Source organism: Schistocerca gregaria, chromosome 3 (assembly GCF_023897955.1).
Source record: "Schistocerca gregaria isolate iqSchGreg1 chromosome 3, iqSchGreg1.2, whole genome shotgun sequence".
Classification (NCBI taxonomy): Eukaryota; Metazoa; Arthropoda; class Insecta; order Orthoptera; family Acrididae; genus Schistocerca; species Schistocerca gregaria.
In genome coordinates, this window is record NC_064922.1 from 525,397,006 (window position 1) to 525,415,247 (window position 18,242).

At 37.6% G+C, this 18,242-nt stretch overlaps 1 protein-coding gene across 1 annotated transcript in view; it reads right to left on the reverse strand.

Moving 5' to 3' along the window:
* LOC126354009 (uncharacterized) overlaps positions 1 to 18,242 on the reverse strand; it is a 217,263-nt gene that overhangs the window by 154,152 nt on the left and 44,869 nt on the right. Inside the window, exon 2 of the mRNA XM_050003323.1 lies at positions 313 to 399. Coding sequence (XP_049859280.1) covers positions 313 to 399 — 87 coding nt within the window. The remainder of the gene's footprint in view (positions 1 to 312; positions 400 to 18,242) is intronic.

The following is an 18,242-nucleotide window of genomic DNA, read 5'->3' on the forward strand; positions in this document are numbered from 1 at the left end:
CCCTAGAAAATCCTTTGCAAAAATCAGAACTGACATCCAGCAAATTGTTAGAAAATCTTCTGGTTGTTAACATAATTTGTAACTCGGTAGCAATACACCCTGATCAACATGCGTGTATTGAGATTACATGTACATCTTGAATTTATTTCTAGCTGTCTTGTATTATGAAAAGTGCCAATTAGAAAAGAATTATTCAATTAATTGACTGAATGATGAGTCAATTTTAAAAATATAATTAAAATATCAGTCCAGTAAAGTTATAAGATTTTCCTATCTCTGGTGTAAAAAGCAAGTACCAAAATATTAACATACCTTTGGATCACTAGACAACTGTTGTGGTGAGTCAAGCTTTTCATCTTGCTTCTCCTTTGCAGCTGATTGAACCTGGTTTCTGGACCACTTAAGACAACAAACAAAAGGTGTTAGTCAATTGTTGTACACCAACTGATGAAATCAAGTCAGTAAGTCTTCAACATGAAAAACAATAAATATAAATATCACCAAATATGATTTTCCATTTGACAAGTTGATCCTCACTAATGCATTAAAAAAGAGAGTAGATGAAAGATACAGTGGGGTTTGTTATATGGAGCAGATGAAACTATTAAATAACTTTTAAAATGTTGGAATGCCTATGGGCTTCTATCTCATGATCTTCAGCCAATGTTGCTTAATGATTTTTCTGATGTTTTGGGAGTACAAGTGGCTGACATTGGCAAAGGTTCACACGCCATTGCTGGCGGTGGAATGTGGATATAAATTGGATTGGGACTTAGAGAAAAACTAGGCAAAACTTTCCTTTTGGGAGTGCAGCATGGTAAATGCAAGCTTTTACAGCAATAACATTTTCTTTATTGTTTATTATTAATGTGAACATGCCTTTTGGCTTGAGCTCAAATAATATTTACACATAGTACTTCTCATTGTGTTTCTATTAATTTATTTGAGACGAATACTAACAATTAAAACTGCATTGTATATGAAACCAGTAGTTAATTTTCTTGTAAATATTCTGGTCAAAATGTTAAATGCAACAAACAATGCAAATTTAAAAATATGGAATTCTATATGCTCTGACTTTTAAGCTTTCTTAAATAAAATTTTCACATTGAATGTTTTCAAAAAGTTTATTGAAATAGTGTTGTAATATTTATTCGTCAGAAATAACAGCTTTAATTTTCATGGATATCTGTTCATGTATGTCCATATTCATCCCTTTTTTAATCTTGTAAACTAATGTCAATGTAAGGTGAAAAACTGTTTTCTTTAGAAGAATCAGTGGCAAATTTTTTCATTAATATTTTTTTTAAAGAAATATGAGATGAATAATTTTAATAGCGATAACATGCTCCATAGTTTCACAGAAACACATGCACATTCTATGCATGATATCCTGTGAGGGGGGGGGGGGTTATTGTAAAGTACCAAGATTTAGGTCAGTATGGCAAAATATAAATATAAAGTTTCATATTGTTTGATACCATCTAAGTTTCATGATGTATGGTACATGTTATCTGATGCAGCAAACAATATATGTTAACTTTTATGGAAATAATATTTTTATTTACCATTTATTATTATAGGTGATAAGTAAAATGAACATTAAATTTAAGAAGTTGTTTAGAATCGCTGTGTGAAAATAAGAGTCAACACTAGCAGAAAACTTAAGAAAATGAGAGGAAAAGGTAAGAGACTGTGACAGAAACCCAAACTGATCATAAATTAAGCAAATAGAAAAGCAGTTAGTATTTGAAATTGTAGGCTAACAAAAGAGGTCAGATAAGGTATGGTTCAATCAAGTGTGCCAGCAAGAAATTGGGGAGAGAAGGCACGCTGGGGAGGGCTGGCTAGAAAATGTGAGGAATCAGAAGTTAAAAGACAGCTATATCAGAATAAGGAAGGAAACAGCAACTATACTAAGGCAGGAGGAACAGAAATATTACAAGGAGCTAATAGAAGAAGAGGAAGAGGACTGTATCCATCACAGGACAAGACAAATGTAACAAAAAGTACAGAAAGTAACACAGATATATAAGGAAAAAGAAACATTTGTTAATAACAACGGAGGAAAATCCTTAAAGACACTGAAGCAGAATGGCTATGGGCAGAGTACATCATAAAACTACTGAATTGTGATGACCCCACTGAGTCTCTTACATGTGAGGCGCCAGACACTGTATACAGCAAAGTAGGGACTCCCAAAAAGAATAAATACAACAAATAAGCAAAAACCTAAGAAAACATTAAGACTTTCAGTGAATATCAAATTGCAGGAGAGCTAATGTAGAATGGAGAACTGTTACTGGTTAAAATAATTACAAAACTGAATGTTTGGATATATGAGAGATCACTTGATGACTGAAAAACGGCAATAAACTGCCCTATATTAAAAAATAATGACCCCCAATATGTGATAATTATAGAGGGGTTGCACTCCTTAATATAAGTTACAAAATTCTGTCACAGTGTCCACTGAGGACAATGATAGTGATTGGGGAAAGAATTATAGGGGACTGTCACTATGGTTTCAGAAGGTATAGATCTACTACAGACCACCATTCTACACTCACTCAGAAAGGTAACCGAGAAAGGTTGGGAATGTAATGTTGACATTCACATGTTTTTTTTTGTAAATTTCAAAAAAGATTGCAATAGCCTCCATAGGGACACAATCACCAACATCTTGAATGAGTTTCAGTTTCCACAAAATTCAATAAATCTCATACAGGTGCGTTTAGAGGAAACCTACTGCAAAGTAAAGATCACTACAGGAATATCAGAGCATTTGGAAATCAGGACTGGTCTCAAGACAAGTTCAATTTGAATTTAGATAAGATAGAAACAGAACAACAAAAATTAAATCAACTTGGAATAAAATGGGTTATATCAGAATAAATTGGCTTGCACATAGTGACGATGTTATTCTAATAAATGGCAGATGGATTGCAGCTCATGTCAAGTTTTTACAGAAATATTTCAAAGAAAGCAGGGCTACAAATTAATGAGGAGAAAATCGAGTACATGGTCATGAGCATGGCACCCAATGATCAAACACCACTGATTGTTGATGGATTCGCTTCTGAAAGAGCAGAGGTATTTAAACATTTGGGAAACGTGAATATAACAGAATACAAATTGAGATTAAAGCAAGGATCACAGTGGCCAATGGATCATATTTTGGCTTATGGGACATGTTATGCAGCAGAGCATTTTGAGAAGTTTTAAAATCAGACTCCACCAGAGTATAATTCTCATGGCAGCTCTCACCAGAGTATAATTCTCATGGCAGCTCTATATAACTCTGAAACATTTATATTAAGGAACACAGATGAACAAAAACTGCTAGTCTCTGAGAGAAAGATATTAAAGAAAATATCTGGCTGCAAGAAGGACAACTAGTGACGGGAATGGAGGATATTAAAAAACCAGGAATTGGTAGACCTATACCTAGAAGCTGATATTGTCCGAAGGGTGAAAGAAAGAAGATTGATGTGGGCTGGACACCTAATTAGGATGGAAGAGAAAAAACTACCACAATTAGCATTCTCAGGATACGTGGAAGGCAGAATGAGCCAAGGATGACCACAGACAAGATGAAGGCTGTCAACAGGGATACTAAGGCGATGGGACTGAGAAGAGCACAGTGGAGAACAAAAGCAAGGAACAGAAATGATTGGTGGAGAAATGTAGAGAACACATATGGTCTCCCAGGCCAAAGTGACAATTAAGAAGAAAAATAATTTATTATTAACATGAAGAAGCATTTCAGCCAGAAGCTTAAATAATACTTAAACATAGTATTACTCAAGTTTAGTCATTCTATTAATTTACCAAGGCAAATATCAGTAATCAAAATTGTATTGTATATTAAATTAATAATCAATTTTATTTCAAACGTGCTGGTCAAAATATAAGTTGCATCATGCTATCACACAAATTTTAAAAACATTGTTTAATTGGATAGGTAAAAAATCTACTCATCAAGTGGTGGCAGAACACACACATAAAAGACTGTTGTGATTGGCAAGCTTTCAGAGTCAGTGGCTCCTTCTTCAGGCAGAAGGGTTGTAGGGGAAGGAAGAAGGGTGAAGGAAAAGAACTGGATAGGTCTAGGAAAAGGCATAGATTTTGGGAAAGTCACATAATTAAGTGGGCCAGGGTAGAATAACGATATGTAATGAGAAGGGAAGAATGATTGTTAGAGATTGCATCAGATGAGATTTGAAAACCTGAGAGGTTAAAGGTGGAGGGCGGGGCAATACACAACATGGAGATTACTACTAAAACATCATGCACAAGTTAATAAGAGTGAAAAGCTAAGTGTATTATATGTAACAGAGGCAGGATGGGGGCAGTGAAAATTAGACAGGAAAGACAATGAAAGATGTAGGAAGCTAAAACAGAGTGAAGAAAAACTGAGACGGAAGAAATTAACATAAACTAAGGCCAGGTGGATGGGGAGAACCAAGGACATGTTGTAGTGCTAGTTCCCACCTGCAGAGTTCTGAGAAATTGGAGTCTGGAGGAAGAACCCAGATGGTGCTTGTGGTGAAACAGGTGGCTGGTATATGACATGTGTCATTTCGCAGGTGTACCACCTATTATGTAAACACTGTTCAGCCTTCTACATTGGCATGACTACCACCAAATTATAAGTTAGAATGAATGGGCATAGGCAGAGGGTGTATACTAGCAAATCGCAGTATCCTGTTGCAGAGCATGCTCTACAACATGACATTCGTGGCCTCAGTGCCTGTTTCCCTAAACACACCATCTGGATTCCTCCCCCAAACACCAGTTTCTCAGAACTCTGCAGGTCGGAACTAGCACTACAACATGTCCATGGTTCTCACCACCTGCCTGGCCTTAATTTATGTTAACTTCTCCCATCTCAGCTTTTCTTCGCTGTAACAACTCTTTGCTTCACTCTGTTTTAGTTTTCTACATCTTTCATTTTCTTTCCTGTGGATTTTTCACTGCCCCCCACCTATCTCTGTTACATACAATGCACTTAGCTTTTCACTCTTATTAACTTGTGCATGATGTTTTAGTAGTAATCTCTGTCTTGTATCTTACCCTGTCTTCCACTTTTCAGCTCTCAGGTTTCCAAATCTCATCCGATGCAGTCCCCAACAATCAGCCTCTCCTCCTCATCTTGTACTGTGAGTTTCCCCTCACCCGTGGTTCTGGGTGACTTTCTTGAAATCTACCCCTTTTCCTCGACCTCTCCAATCCTTTTCCTTCACCCTTCTTCCTTCTCATTCAACACTTCTGCCTGAAGAAGGAGCTGCTGCCTCTGAAAGCTTGCCAGTCACAACAGTCTTTTATGTGTGTGTTCTGCTTGGTGAGTAGATTTTTTACCTACCCAGTTAAATAATTTTATCAATAATTGATTGTTTTCATTGTTAAATTTTACACACATGGAATTTCAACATTCATGTAAGGAAATTATTTATTCAAGACTAATTTTGACTATGCTGTCTGCAATTATTTACTTTGTCATTAAAAATTAATTACTTACAACTACACAAAGGGAAACCAAAAAATAAACATGTCATGTTATGTACATTCCATTCTAAACCAACAAAGTTAAAACAATTAATTGTCACATACCACACTGAAATTTCCTGTCATCCGCTTCCCAATAAACATTTTATTTTATTAAAAAACGCATTTGTTGCAAAATAGTTGACTTTTAATATTCAAACATTCTGGAACATTACAACATAAAAATTTAGTATTGAAAATAACTATTGTCACTATTTTATTTCTTTGACTGTTTTGTACAAGAAAAAGAGTAATTTTTCTTTATTTCATAATTCAGTTAAAAACTGGATGTAATTAAAAGGTTCTGGTATGTAACAGCAAATTTTATATAGTTGTAATAATGGTGTGTCAGGTATAGTCTCTTCTACATAGTCCTTCTTCTCAGTTCTTTATACACAAGTCTTTACAGGCAGATTTTTGTCTGACTACTATGTTGATGTCATTGTTCACATAAACCTCTTTTATATCAGAATGTAATACATCAGTATTTATTGTTTAAAAACTCTGAATCACCAATACAAGTGTTCATCTGTCTTGTTGCAATGTGTGAGTTTATGATAGAGGCCTGATCAAATCATTATGTTAAAAAACCTGGCACCTGTGCACAACAAAGCCTTTCTACAGCAACTGTAAAGATGAATATTAAATTTCTTTTTATATTCTTCTTTGAGCACTTTCTTTCTCAATGAAAATATCATGAACCCACTAGTTTTGACTTGCTAGAAAGGCACTGCAACAACAGAGATTCAGACAATGTTTAATTTTCATGAATGATTTCCTTCTATGTTTTAAAAATAGTGAAATTAATGGTTAATAAGAAGTGTGATTGTTTCAAAATGAAGAACTTGGATCTAAAATTAGCAAATAGACCACTAATTGTGAAAGATATAAGTGAAGAAAATTTAAAAAAGGAAATGGATAAGTTAAGGTTAGACATAGTGGGAATTAGTTAACTTCAGTGGCAGGAGGAACAGGACTTCCGGTCAGTTGAATACAGTGTTATAAGCACAAAATCAAATAGAGGTAATTCAGGAGTGGGTATAAATATGAACAAAAAATAGGAATGCAGATAAGCTACTATGAACAGCATAGTGAATGCATTATTGTAGTCAAGATATACACAAAGCCCACATCCACCATGGCAGTACAACTTTATATGCTGACTAGCTCCACAAATGAGGAGGAGACACAGAAAATGTATGCTGTGATAAAAGAAATTATTCAGATAGTGAAGGGAGACAAAAATTCAATAGTCATGGGGGTCTGGAATTCTATAGTAGGAAAAGGAAAAGAAAGAAAAGTAGTAGGTAAATATGGACTGGGAGAAAGGAATGTAAGAGGAAGCCACCTGGTAGAATTTTGCACAGAGCATAATTTAATCACAGGTAACACTTAAGTTAAGAATCATGAAAGAAGGTTGTATATGTGGAGGAGACTTGGAGATATTGGAAGATTTCAGATTGATTATATTGTGGTAAGACAGAGATTTTGGAACCAGGTTTTAAATTTCCAGGCACAGATGTGGACTCTTACCACAATTTATTGGTTATGAACTGCTGATTAAAACTGAAGAAACTGCAAAAAGACAGGAATTTAAGAAGAGGGGACTTGGATAAACTGAAAGAAGCAAAGGTTCTAGGGACTTTCAGAGGGAGCATTAGGTAACAACTGACAAGAACAGGGGAAAGGAATTAGTTAGTTACTTTCATGTTCAACGGATCATTTTGCACGATAAATAATCATAATGTGTGACGAGTCAGTACAGTAGAAGAAGAATGGTAAGCTTTGAGAGATGAAATAGTGGAGGCAGCAGAGAATCAAGTAGGTAAAAAGACAAGGGCTAGTAGAAATCAGAAGAGATATTGAATTTAACTGATGAAAGGAGAAAATATAAAAATGCAGTAAATGAAGGAGGCAAAAGGGAATACAAATGTCTAAAAAATGAAATAAACAGGAAGTGAAAAATGGCTAATCCGGAATAGCTGGAGGACAAATGTAAGGCTGCAGAAGCATATGTCACAAGGGGTAAGATAGATGCTGCCTTCAGGAAAATTAAAAAGAGCTTTGGAGAAAAGAGAACCAGCTGTATGAATATCAAGAGCTCATATGGAAAACCAGTTCTAAGCAAAAAAGCAAAAGCAGAAAGGTGGAAGGAGTATACACAGAGTCTATACAAGGGAGGCATACATGAGGGCAATATTATGGAAATGGAAGAATATGTAGATGAAGATGAGAAGGGGGATGTAACACTGTATGAAGGTTTGACGAAGCACTGAAAGACTTAAGTCAAAACAAGGCATGGGGAGTTGACAACATTCCATTAGAGCTACTGATAGCCTTGAGAGAGCCAGCCATGTCAAAACACTTTCTTCTGGTGATGAAGATGTACGAAACAGGCGAAATACCCACAGACTTCAAGAAAAATATAGTAATCCCAATTCCAAAGAAAGCAGGTGCTGAAAGGTGTGAAAATTATCGAACTATCAGTTTAATAAGTCACAGCTGCAAAATACTAACGTGAATCCTTTACAGAAGACTGGAAAAACTGGTAGAAGCCAACCTTGGAGAAGATCAGTTTGGATTCTGAAGAAATATAGGAACATACGAGGCGATATTTTCCCTGTGACTTCTCATAGAAGATAGGCTAACGAAAGGCAAACCTGTGTTTATAGCATTTGTAGACTTAGAGAAAGCTTTTGCAATGTTGACTGAAATACTCTCTTTCAAATTCTTAAGGTGACATTTGTAAAATGCAGGGAGTGAAAGGTTATTTACAATATGTACAGAAACCAGATGGCTTTTACAAGAATCGAGGGGCACAAAAGGGAAGCAGTGGTTGAGAAGGGAGTGAGAAAGGGTTGTCGTCTATCCCAGATGTTATTCAATCTGTACATTGAGCAAGCAGTTAAGGAAATAAAAGAAAATCTGGAGTAGGAAATACAAACTTTGAGGTTTGCTGGTGGCACTGTAATTCTGTCAGAAACAGCAAAGGACTTGGAAGAGCAACTGAACAGAATGGGCAGTGTCTTGAAAGGAGGATATGACATGAATGTCAACAAAAGCAAAATGAAAATAATGGAGTGCAGCCTAGTTAAATCAGGTGGTACTGAGGGAATTAGATTTGGAAATTAGAAACTTAAAGTAGTAGACAAGTTTTGCTACTTGTGATGCAAAATAACTGATGGTGCTCAAAGTAGGGAGGATATAAAATGCAGACTGGCAATGGCAAGAAAAGTGTTTCTGAATAAGAGAAATTTGTTAACATCAAGTATAGATTTAAGTGTCAGGAAGTCCTTTCTGAAAGTATTTGTATGGAGTTTAGCCTTGTACAGAAGTGAAACATAGACAATAAACAGCTTAGACAAGAATAGAACAGAAGCATTTGAAATGTGGTGCTGCAGAAGAATGATGAAGACTAGATGGGTAAATCATGTAATTAATGAGGAGATACTGAATAGAACTGGGGAGAAGAAAAATTTGTGGTACAAACTGACTATAAATAACAGAACAGTTGGTAGTACACATTCTGAGGCATCAAGGGATCACCAATTTAGTACTGGAGGGAAGTGTGGGGGGTAGTAATTGAAGAGGGAGACCAAGAGATGAATACAGTAAGCAGATTCTGAAGGGTGTAGGTTGCAGTAGTTACATGGAGATGAAGAGGCTTCCACAGGATAGAGTAGCATGGAGAGCAGCATCAAACCAGACTTTGAACTGAAGCCCACAACAACAACAACATAAGTGAAGCACACTATGTGGACAAAAAGCTGGACACTGTAAACTGTGTCAAATGTCTAGGTGTACTAGTAGATGAAAAGATGTTGTGGAATAATCTTAAGGCGCAATCAGCCACTAGTTTTTTCCCCTTTGGGTCCATACTTCTAGAATTTTTTTGAAAGATGTCATTTTCCTGTGTGAGGATATTTTTTTAGTGAAATAAACACTTTTTCTTCATTTGCAATTAGCTTGTTTTGTTATGTAGGGCATTATCAACCACCATCAGACAAAAATTATGTTATGTACTTCCATTTGTCAACGTGTAATCATTCACCAAAAAATCTGCAGGTGTATAACCGAGTGTCTGTAACTGTAAGGTAAATTGGATCATTACATGCTCACAAATGAAATAGGACAGTGTAATTCTCATCTGATGCTGCTTGATAACCCTGAAGTAAGGGGGTGGGGGGTTAGTTAATTGCAAATGAAATTTATTGTTTATTTAAAATACAAAAGATAGCCCCATGTAGGAAAATGATTTCTTTCAAGAACTTTAACATGGCTGCAGACTCAAAGATAAAAAATACAAGTGGATGATTATCCCAAAAGATGATTTTGTATGCCACAATGTCATTTTAGTAACTGTAATATAGTGATTTAATACTACCCCTCTTAGAACAAAAACTGCCTTGAACAGAAAATTGCTTGATAACCCTCAGAGGGCAATTAGCTAATTGCCAAAGAAATAAAGTGTCCATTTAAAATAAAAAGACATATAAAAAAGGACTTCCTTTATGAACTTTGACGTAGCTGCAGCTTGAGGTAAAAAAGATAAGTGGATGATTACCTCAAAAGATGTGTCCATATGCTTCAATGGCATTTCAGTAATCATAGCACTGTGATTTAATTAGAAGAAAAGCAGCCTTGTTCAGAAAATGCCTCCTTCCAACGAATCACCACAATGACTAGAAAAGGGTCATCTCCACAGTAATGAGACAGAGACAAATTAATGTTGTGCAGTTCCTGTGGCACTGATTATCTGTGGGGTTCTTATTTAACAATTTGAACTCTTTTTTTTTTCAAAGTATTATTTTACTTCCCTGTAGCACATCAAGGTAATGTAATAAAATATAAATTCACTCATTTAACAACATAAATGATGCTATGCACTTTACATTGCAGACAGGCACAACTAAAACACACTTGCACATTAGCTTTTGGCTTCATCAGGAAATGGAATGCACATACTTTCATTTACACTATCAAGCACACTCCACATACATGTGACCATGATCTTTGGCATCTCAGACTGAATGATTCACTTATTAAGCCTTGTAACAATTAGCCACAGCCTTACTATGTTGGTACTGTGAATGGCTACATGCAAACAGACAAAACTCATTATATTTCCCTAGGGCGAGTGACTGTTCTGTGTGGTTTAATGATGATGCATCTTCTTGGGTAAAACATTCTGGAGATAAAATAAATAAAATAATTCCCTAATCAGATCTCTAGGCAGACACTACCCAGGAGGATGATGTCAGAAGGAAAAACAATTCTAGCATACTACTGTTCGAGAAATGCAATGTTAGATGCTTTATTGTGTAACTCAGAGAAATTAAAAAGAGAAATGGATAGGTTGCGGTTCAGTAAAGTGAGTATTAGTGAAGTGGAGTGGCAGGAAGAATAGAACTTTGATTAGATGACTACAGGTTTATAAACATAATATCAAGTAGGGGTAATATAGGAGTGCCTCTCATAATGAATACGAAAATAGTAATTTGAAAGGTACTACAAACAGCATAGTGAACACATTATCATAACCAAGTGAGACATGAAGCCCACATCCACCATAGTAGCGAAAATTTATATGTCTGCCAACACTGCATATGATAAGAGATTGAAAGAATGTATGATGGCAGTGAGATATTCAAATTGTTAAGGAAGATGAGAATTTAATTGTGATGGATGCTAGATTTCAGCAGTAGAAAAAGCAAGAGAAGGAAAAAGAGTAGCTAAACACGGACTGAGTGGAAAGGAATCAAAGAGGAAGGTACCTGACAGAATTTTACACAGAGCACATTTAATCAATGGGTTAAGAATTATGAAAGAAGGTTATATGTGTAGAAGAGACTCCAGAAGGTTTCATATATATTATATAACAGTCAGACGGAGGTTCTGAAACCAGATTTGAATCTACAGAACATTTCCAGAGGAAAATATGGACTCTGGTGATAATGTACTGGTTTTGAAATGCAGATTAAAACTGTTGAAATTGCAGATATTTCAGATGGAAATTAAAAAGATATTTTGATGAGATCACTGGTTGCTGAGATTTTAAAGGGAGCATTAGCCAATAAATGAATGCAGTTGAGCAAAGGAATACAATAGAAGGAAAGTGGGCACCCTCAAGAGATTAAATAGGCAACAGGAAAAAATATGCAAACAGAACAAATGGGGCAGGCAAAAAGGAAAGTACACATCTGATTTCAGAATAAGATTTTCACTCTGCTGTGGAGTGTGCACTGATATGAAACTTCCTGGCAGATTAAAACAGTGTGCTAGACCAAGACTTGAACTTGGACCTTTGCATTTTACGAGCAAGTGCTCTACCATCTGAGCTACCCAAGCACAACTCACGACTTGCTCTCACAGCTTCATTTCTGCCAGTACCTCATCTCCCACCTTCCTTCAAAAGGCAAAGGTTCCGAGATTGAGTCTCGGTGTGGCATACAGTTTTATTCTGCCAGGAAATTTCATATCAGTGCACATTCCGCTACAGAGTGAAAATCCCATTCTGGAAACATCTCCCAGGCTGTGGCCAATATCCTTTGTTCCAGAAGTGCTAGTTCTTCAAGGTTTGCGTGAGAGCTTCTGTGAAGTTTGGAAAGTATGAGGCAAGGTACTGGCAGAACTGAAGTTGTGAAGGTGGATCGTGAAGCATGCTTGGGTAGCTCAGATGGTAGAGCACTTGCCTGCAAAAGGCAAGGGTCCCGAGTTGGAGTCTTGGTCCGGCACACAGTTTTTAATCTGCCAGGAAGTTTCAGACATCTGATTGACAGAAAGAAGACAAAATGGCAACCACAGAACGGCTAGAGGAGAAATGAAAGGCTGCAGAAGCATTCATGACTATGAAAAGGACAAATACTGCCTACAGATAAATTAAAGAAACATTTGGAGAAAAGAGAGAAGCTCGGATGGGACACCAGTACCAGGCAAAAAAGGTAAGGCTGAAAGGTGGGAGGAATATACTGAAGACCTATACAAACTGAACAACCATGAAGACAGTGCTATGGAAATGGAATGGAAGCAACAGAAAATGCATGTCAAATGTAAAAGAATCAAAAATCTCAAAGACTCGTGATGTTTACTGAAGCTCAAAACTCAGCAAGACTTCAATTTGAGATGCTTTTAATGGTTACCACAATGACACTTTTGTCTAAAATGTGGAAGAAAACTCAAAGAGGTTCTGGTCAGATGTAGAGTACACTAGTGGCAAGACTTAATCATTACTTTCACTGCATCATAGGAATGGTAATTATACTGATGAATGTGCCACTCAGCAGAGTTACTAAACACAGTTTTCTGAAATTCCTTCACCAAAGAAGACAAAGTAAATATTCTGAAATTCGAATCAAGAACAACTGCCAACATGAACAACATAGAAGTAGATATCCCCAGTGTATGAAACATCTTAAATCACTTAATAAAGGCAAGGCCTCCACTCCAGATATTATAGCAGTTAGGTTCCACTCAGAGTGTGCTGATAAAGTAGTCCCATATTTAGCAATGATATACAACCACTCATTCGACAAAAGACTGGGAAGTTGCATAAATCATACCAGAGCAATCCACTGAATTACAGAACACATTACTAAATCAGTTTTCAGTAGGATTTTGGAACGTATACTGTATTCAAACAATATGAATTACCTTACAGATAATGATTTATTGACAAATAGCCAATATACAATCAGAAAGTATTGTTCTTGTGAAACACAACCAGATCTTTATTCATATGAAGTAACAAATGCTATCAACAGGGGTATCTCAGATTGATTCTGTATTTTTATATTTTCAGAAGGCTTTTTACATTATTACTCACAAGTGACTTCCGATCAAATTGCTTGTCTATGTAATATTGTCTCATTTGTGTGATTGGAGTCCTGATAACTTATCAGAAAGGTCACAGTTCATAATAACTGGTGGAAAGTCATCAAGTAAAACAGAAGTGATATCTGGTGCTCCCCAGGGAAGTATTGTAGGCCCTTTTGCTGTTCCTGATCCATATAAATTGCTACAGCATAAAGTCAAGTGCTGACACACCAGTTGGGAATGAGAGAACAGAGAAGGCTGTGAGAAGAAGTCAGCCAATCACGCACTGGCTGTACCACCCTCCTGGATGACAATGCTACAGCAGTGGCCCCTAGGTGAAAAGGACATAAGTGCCACACCCAGCTGATTGCAACACAGTTGAAGAGCAGCTTCAAGATTAGGCACTTGTATAGCAACAACTACTCTATTCACTTCTATGTAATATGAACTTAAGACTGTTAATACTGAAAAATATTGCTTTTTTTGCATGTCGCTCTTTGCCTGAAACACATCTTTGAAATCCAAGTTAAGTATCTGTAAATTTCATTTTGTAATATAACTCATTAATAGGATTTGTTTGAATATTGTCTAGCAATCTGAGAAAGTAGGTTTCCTAGATGCTCCATATTCATGATTAGGCTGGATTTAACAGTTGGTGATGAGAAGGTTGAATGAACCCATAGCAACAACCTCTTAACCACGCACCATAGAGTCTCTGTTTTTTGTCGTGCGCCTTTGTGTTTTGCTGGTCCCTTAGTTCTACTTTGTCTTTTCATTGCATTTACATGTTTTAACAGAGTCTCTTGCAGTGTTTTTGCTAATCAGCATTTTCAGGTGGGTGTTGCAAAAATTTTCTTTGCTTGTGTGCTTACTTTTATTGCTTGCATTGTCTGTTTATCGCATTTGCCTCTACCACAATGACCAACTCATCTCTCCCACTCTCTGCTCAGGTGCTTCAACTGCAAGCCATAAATGCAATGCAGCCAATGCAGATGTTTCAGTTTCAGGCTACTAAACATGGCACAGCAGCTCCTGGTGAATCAAGCCACTAATATGGTGCAACAGGCAACAACTGTAGCTCCAAGTACTATACCACCTTTTTGCCACTTTGATGAAAAAGATGAGGAATGGCTCAAGTGGTTGCAACAGTTTGAAGCCCACAAAATTGCTCACAACATACCAGGTACTATGTAACTACTTACTTTTTGTCAATGGTATCAAGTGCAGTGTTTTGCCTCATTCAGAAATTGTTCCCTAACACCACTCTGAGTGAACTTTCCTATGATCAGGATTCTCTGACTAACTATTATGACCAACAAGTGAATGTGGTGGCAGCTAGGTACCAATCCTGTTGTTGCAAGAAAATGCCAGAAAAAAATTATCGCAAGTGGGTAACAGATTTGTAGGGTATGACGAGGAAATGCTTGTGGTGCTTTATATTAGGGTGTTATGTCACATGATGTGATTGTGCACAATGTAACTGTGTCAGACTTAGAGAACAAATTCTGAAACAGTGAGATCCATCATTTCAACATGCAGCGCAAATACTAGATGAGTACGATTCAGATTCTGTGTTGGCCAATACATTTGAGCAGCCATCAGTTTATCAGGTCCCTTGCTTACAATTGCCAAGTAGGTAGCAACAGCCCACACATGCCACACTGCATGAACAGTTTTATACATAGATGGACAGAATTAAGTCATGCCCTCAGCGCTATTCAGGGCACAAACACCAAGACTCCCTTACCTACAAGCACAGTGTTACACTTGTGGCAACAAAGGTCATGTACAATCAGTATGTTTGCAACAGAACAATCATGAGAATCCTGTCCACTCACAAAAATCTAATCACAAAGCCCATGTAATCAGTGGAATGTATTTAAAGACTGCTGTAAGCATTAGCAAAACTAACATGCACACTGTTTCTTCAGTGCTACGCCAGTCCCACAAACTCTTTATTCATTTGCATATTAGTGGAAAATGTGTGAAATTCCAGTCGGACATGGGTGCCTCTGTTACATTGCTGAATTATAACACATATGAACTGTTAGGCTCCCCACACCTGTCTAAAACTAGCATGCACCTGACGGCTTATAATGGACAAAACATTCCCATTCTCGTAAAATGTACTTTGCCTGCCATGTATCGCTCGCATACACAAACTGAGACTTTCACTGTGTTACAATCACGCAATTTGGCTTTGATTCATTTGATTTGTTTGGCTTTAAAATGCAGGACAATGTATTGTCAGTGACTGCATTCAGTGCCAAAGACTATGTACCTGGCTTGCTGAAAGATTTCCCTGAACTCTTCTCTGAAGGTTTAGACAAGGCTTACAATTTTGTTGCATCTATTACTATGAAAGACATGCTCAGACAAACTTTTCCTGGGCCAGAATTGTTCCCATTGCTTTACAGAACATGGTCACTGTTGAACTTAAAGAACTGCAAGATAGAAGAGATATTGCATCTACAGCATGTTTAAAAAATGACCGGTATATTTGAAACGGCAATACAAACTAAACGAGCAGAGATAGAAATACACCCTTTGTTGCAATATGCTTGGGACAACAGTACATTTTCAGGCAGACAAACTTTTGAAATTATAGTAGTTACAATTGTCAACAACAGATGGCGCTGCGGTCTGGGAAACTCTATAGTACGATATTTTCCACATATGCACCATGCGTAGCAATAATATGGCGTAGTCTCTGAATGAAATTACCCGAAACCTTTGACAACGTGTCTGGCGGAATGGCTTCACATGCAGATGAGATGTACTGCTTCAGCTGTTCAATTGTTTCTGGATTCTGGCGGTACACCTGGTCTTTCAAGTGTCCCCACAGAAAGAAGTCACAGGGGTTCATGTCTGGTGAATAGGGAGGCCAATCCACGCCGCCTCCTGTATGTTTCGGATAGCCCAAAGCAATCACATGATCATCGAAATATTCATTCAGGAAATTAAAGACGTCAGCCATGCAATGTGGCCGGGCACCATCTTGCATAAACCACGAGGTGTTCGCAGTGTCATCTAAGGCAGTTTGTACCGCCACAAATTCACAAAGAATGTGCAGATAGCGTGATGCAGTAATCGTTTCGGATCTGAAAAATGGGCCAATGATTCCTTTGGAAGAAATGGCGGCCCAGACCAGTACTTTTTGAGGATGCAGGGACGATGGGACTGTAACATGGGGCTTTTCGGTTCCCCATATGCGCCAGTTCCGTTTATTGACGAAGCCGTCCAGGTAAAAATAAGCTACGTCAGTAAACCAAATGCTGCCCACATGCATATCGCCGTCATCAATCCTGTGCACTATATCGTTAGCGAATGTCTCTCGTGCAGCAATGATAGCAGCGCCGAGGGGTTGCCGCGTTTGAATTTTGTATGGATAGAGGTGTAAACTCTGGCGCATGAGACGATACGTCGACGTTGGCATCATTTGGACCACAGCTGCAACACGGTGAACGGAAATCCGAAGCTGCTGTTGGATCACCTGCTGCACTAGCTGCGCGTTGCCCTCTGTGGTTGCCATACGCGGTCGCCCTACCTTTCCAGCACATTCATCCGTCACGTTCCCAGTCCGTTGAAATTTTTCAAACAGATCCTTTATTGTATCGCTTTTCGGTCCTTTGGTTACATTAAACCTCTGTTGGAAACTTCGTCTTGTTGCAATAACACTGTGTTCTAGGCGGTGGAATTCCAACACCAGAAAAATCCTCTGTTCTCAGGAATAAACCATGTTGTCCACAGCACACTTGCACGTTGTGAACAGCACACGCTTACAGCAGAAAGACAACATACAGAATGGCGCACCCACAGACTGCGTTGTCTTCTATATCTTTCACATCATTTGCAGCGCCATCTGTTGTTGAAAATTGTAACTACTGTAATTTCGAAAGTTTGTCTGCCTGAAAATGTACTGTTGTCCCAAGCATATTGCAACAAACAGTGTATTTCTATCGCTGCTCATTTAGTTTTTATTGCCGTTTCAAATATACCGGTCATTTTTGAAACACCCTGTATATCAGCTAGTCAGTGGGCAAGTCCACTGGTTTTTCTCCCCACACCTTTAGGTTACATTCACCTCTGTGTTGACTTTAAGTCTACAGCCAACCCACAAACTGTGATTGATATTTATCCATTGCCATGCCTAGAGGACCTCATGGAAAGACTAAACGCTGGTCGCTACTTTTCAAAAATTTATTAGCGCGACACATATCTTCAAATACCACTACATGAAGAATTTCGAAATGTGTGTGTAGTGAACACTCATTTGAGCTTGTTTAAATATTTGCACTTGCCTTTTGGCAGTACTTCCACACCCACCATTTTCCAACAGTATTTGGAACAGCTGACTGCTCAAGTACCAAACTGTTCAAACTACTTGGACAATATTGTCATAGCAGGTCATACAACTGAAGAACACATTGCAAATTTGCATGCTTTATTTCATGTGTTATCTGATGCAGGACTAAAGCATAGGCTGGACAAGTGACATTTTTTAAACCTGAGTTGTAGTATCATGGTCATATCATAAACAGTCAAGGTGTACATGCTCTTCAGTCACATTTGTTAACCATGCATGACCTACCAGTTCCTCGCAATGTCACAGAATTGCAGTCAGTCTTAGCGAAAAATAACTATTATATTTGGTTCATAACAAATGCTGCACAAATTGTAGCTCCATTGGTAGCTAGTGATGCTATAATGTTTCCTTTGTTTGGACAGGTGATGGCCAAGAAGCTTTTCAAGAATTTAAGGATGCATTGCTCAGTGATTGATACTTAATTTACTTTGATCCTGACAAACCAGATGTGTTGCAAGCTGATGCTCCCTCTTATGGAACTGGTGCAGTGCTTTCACAAAGATTTGATGATAAAGGC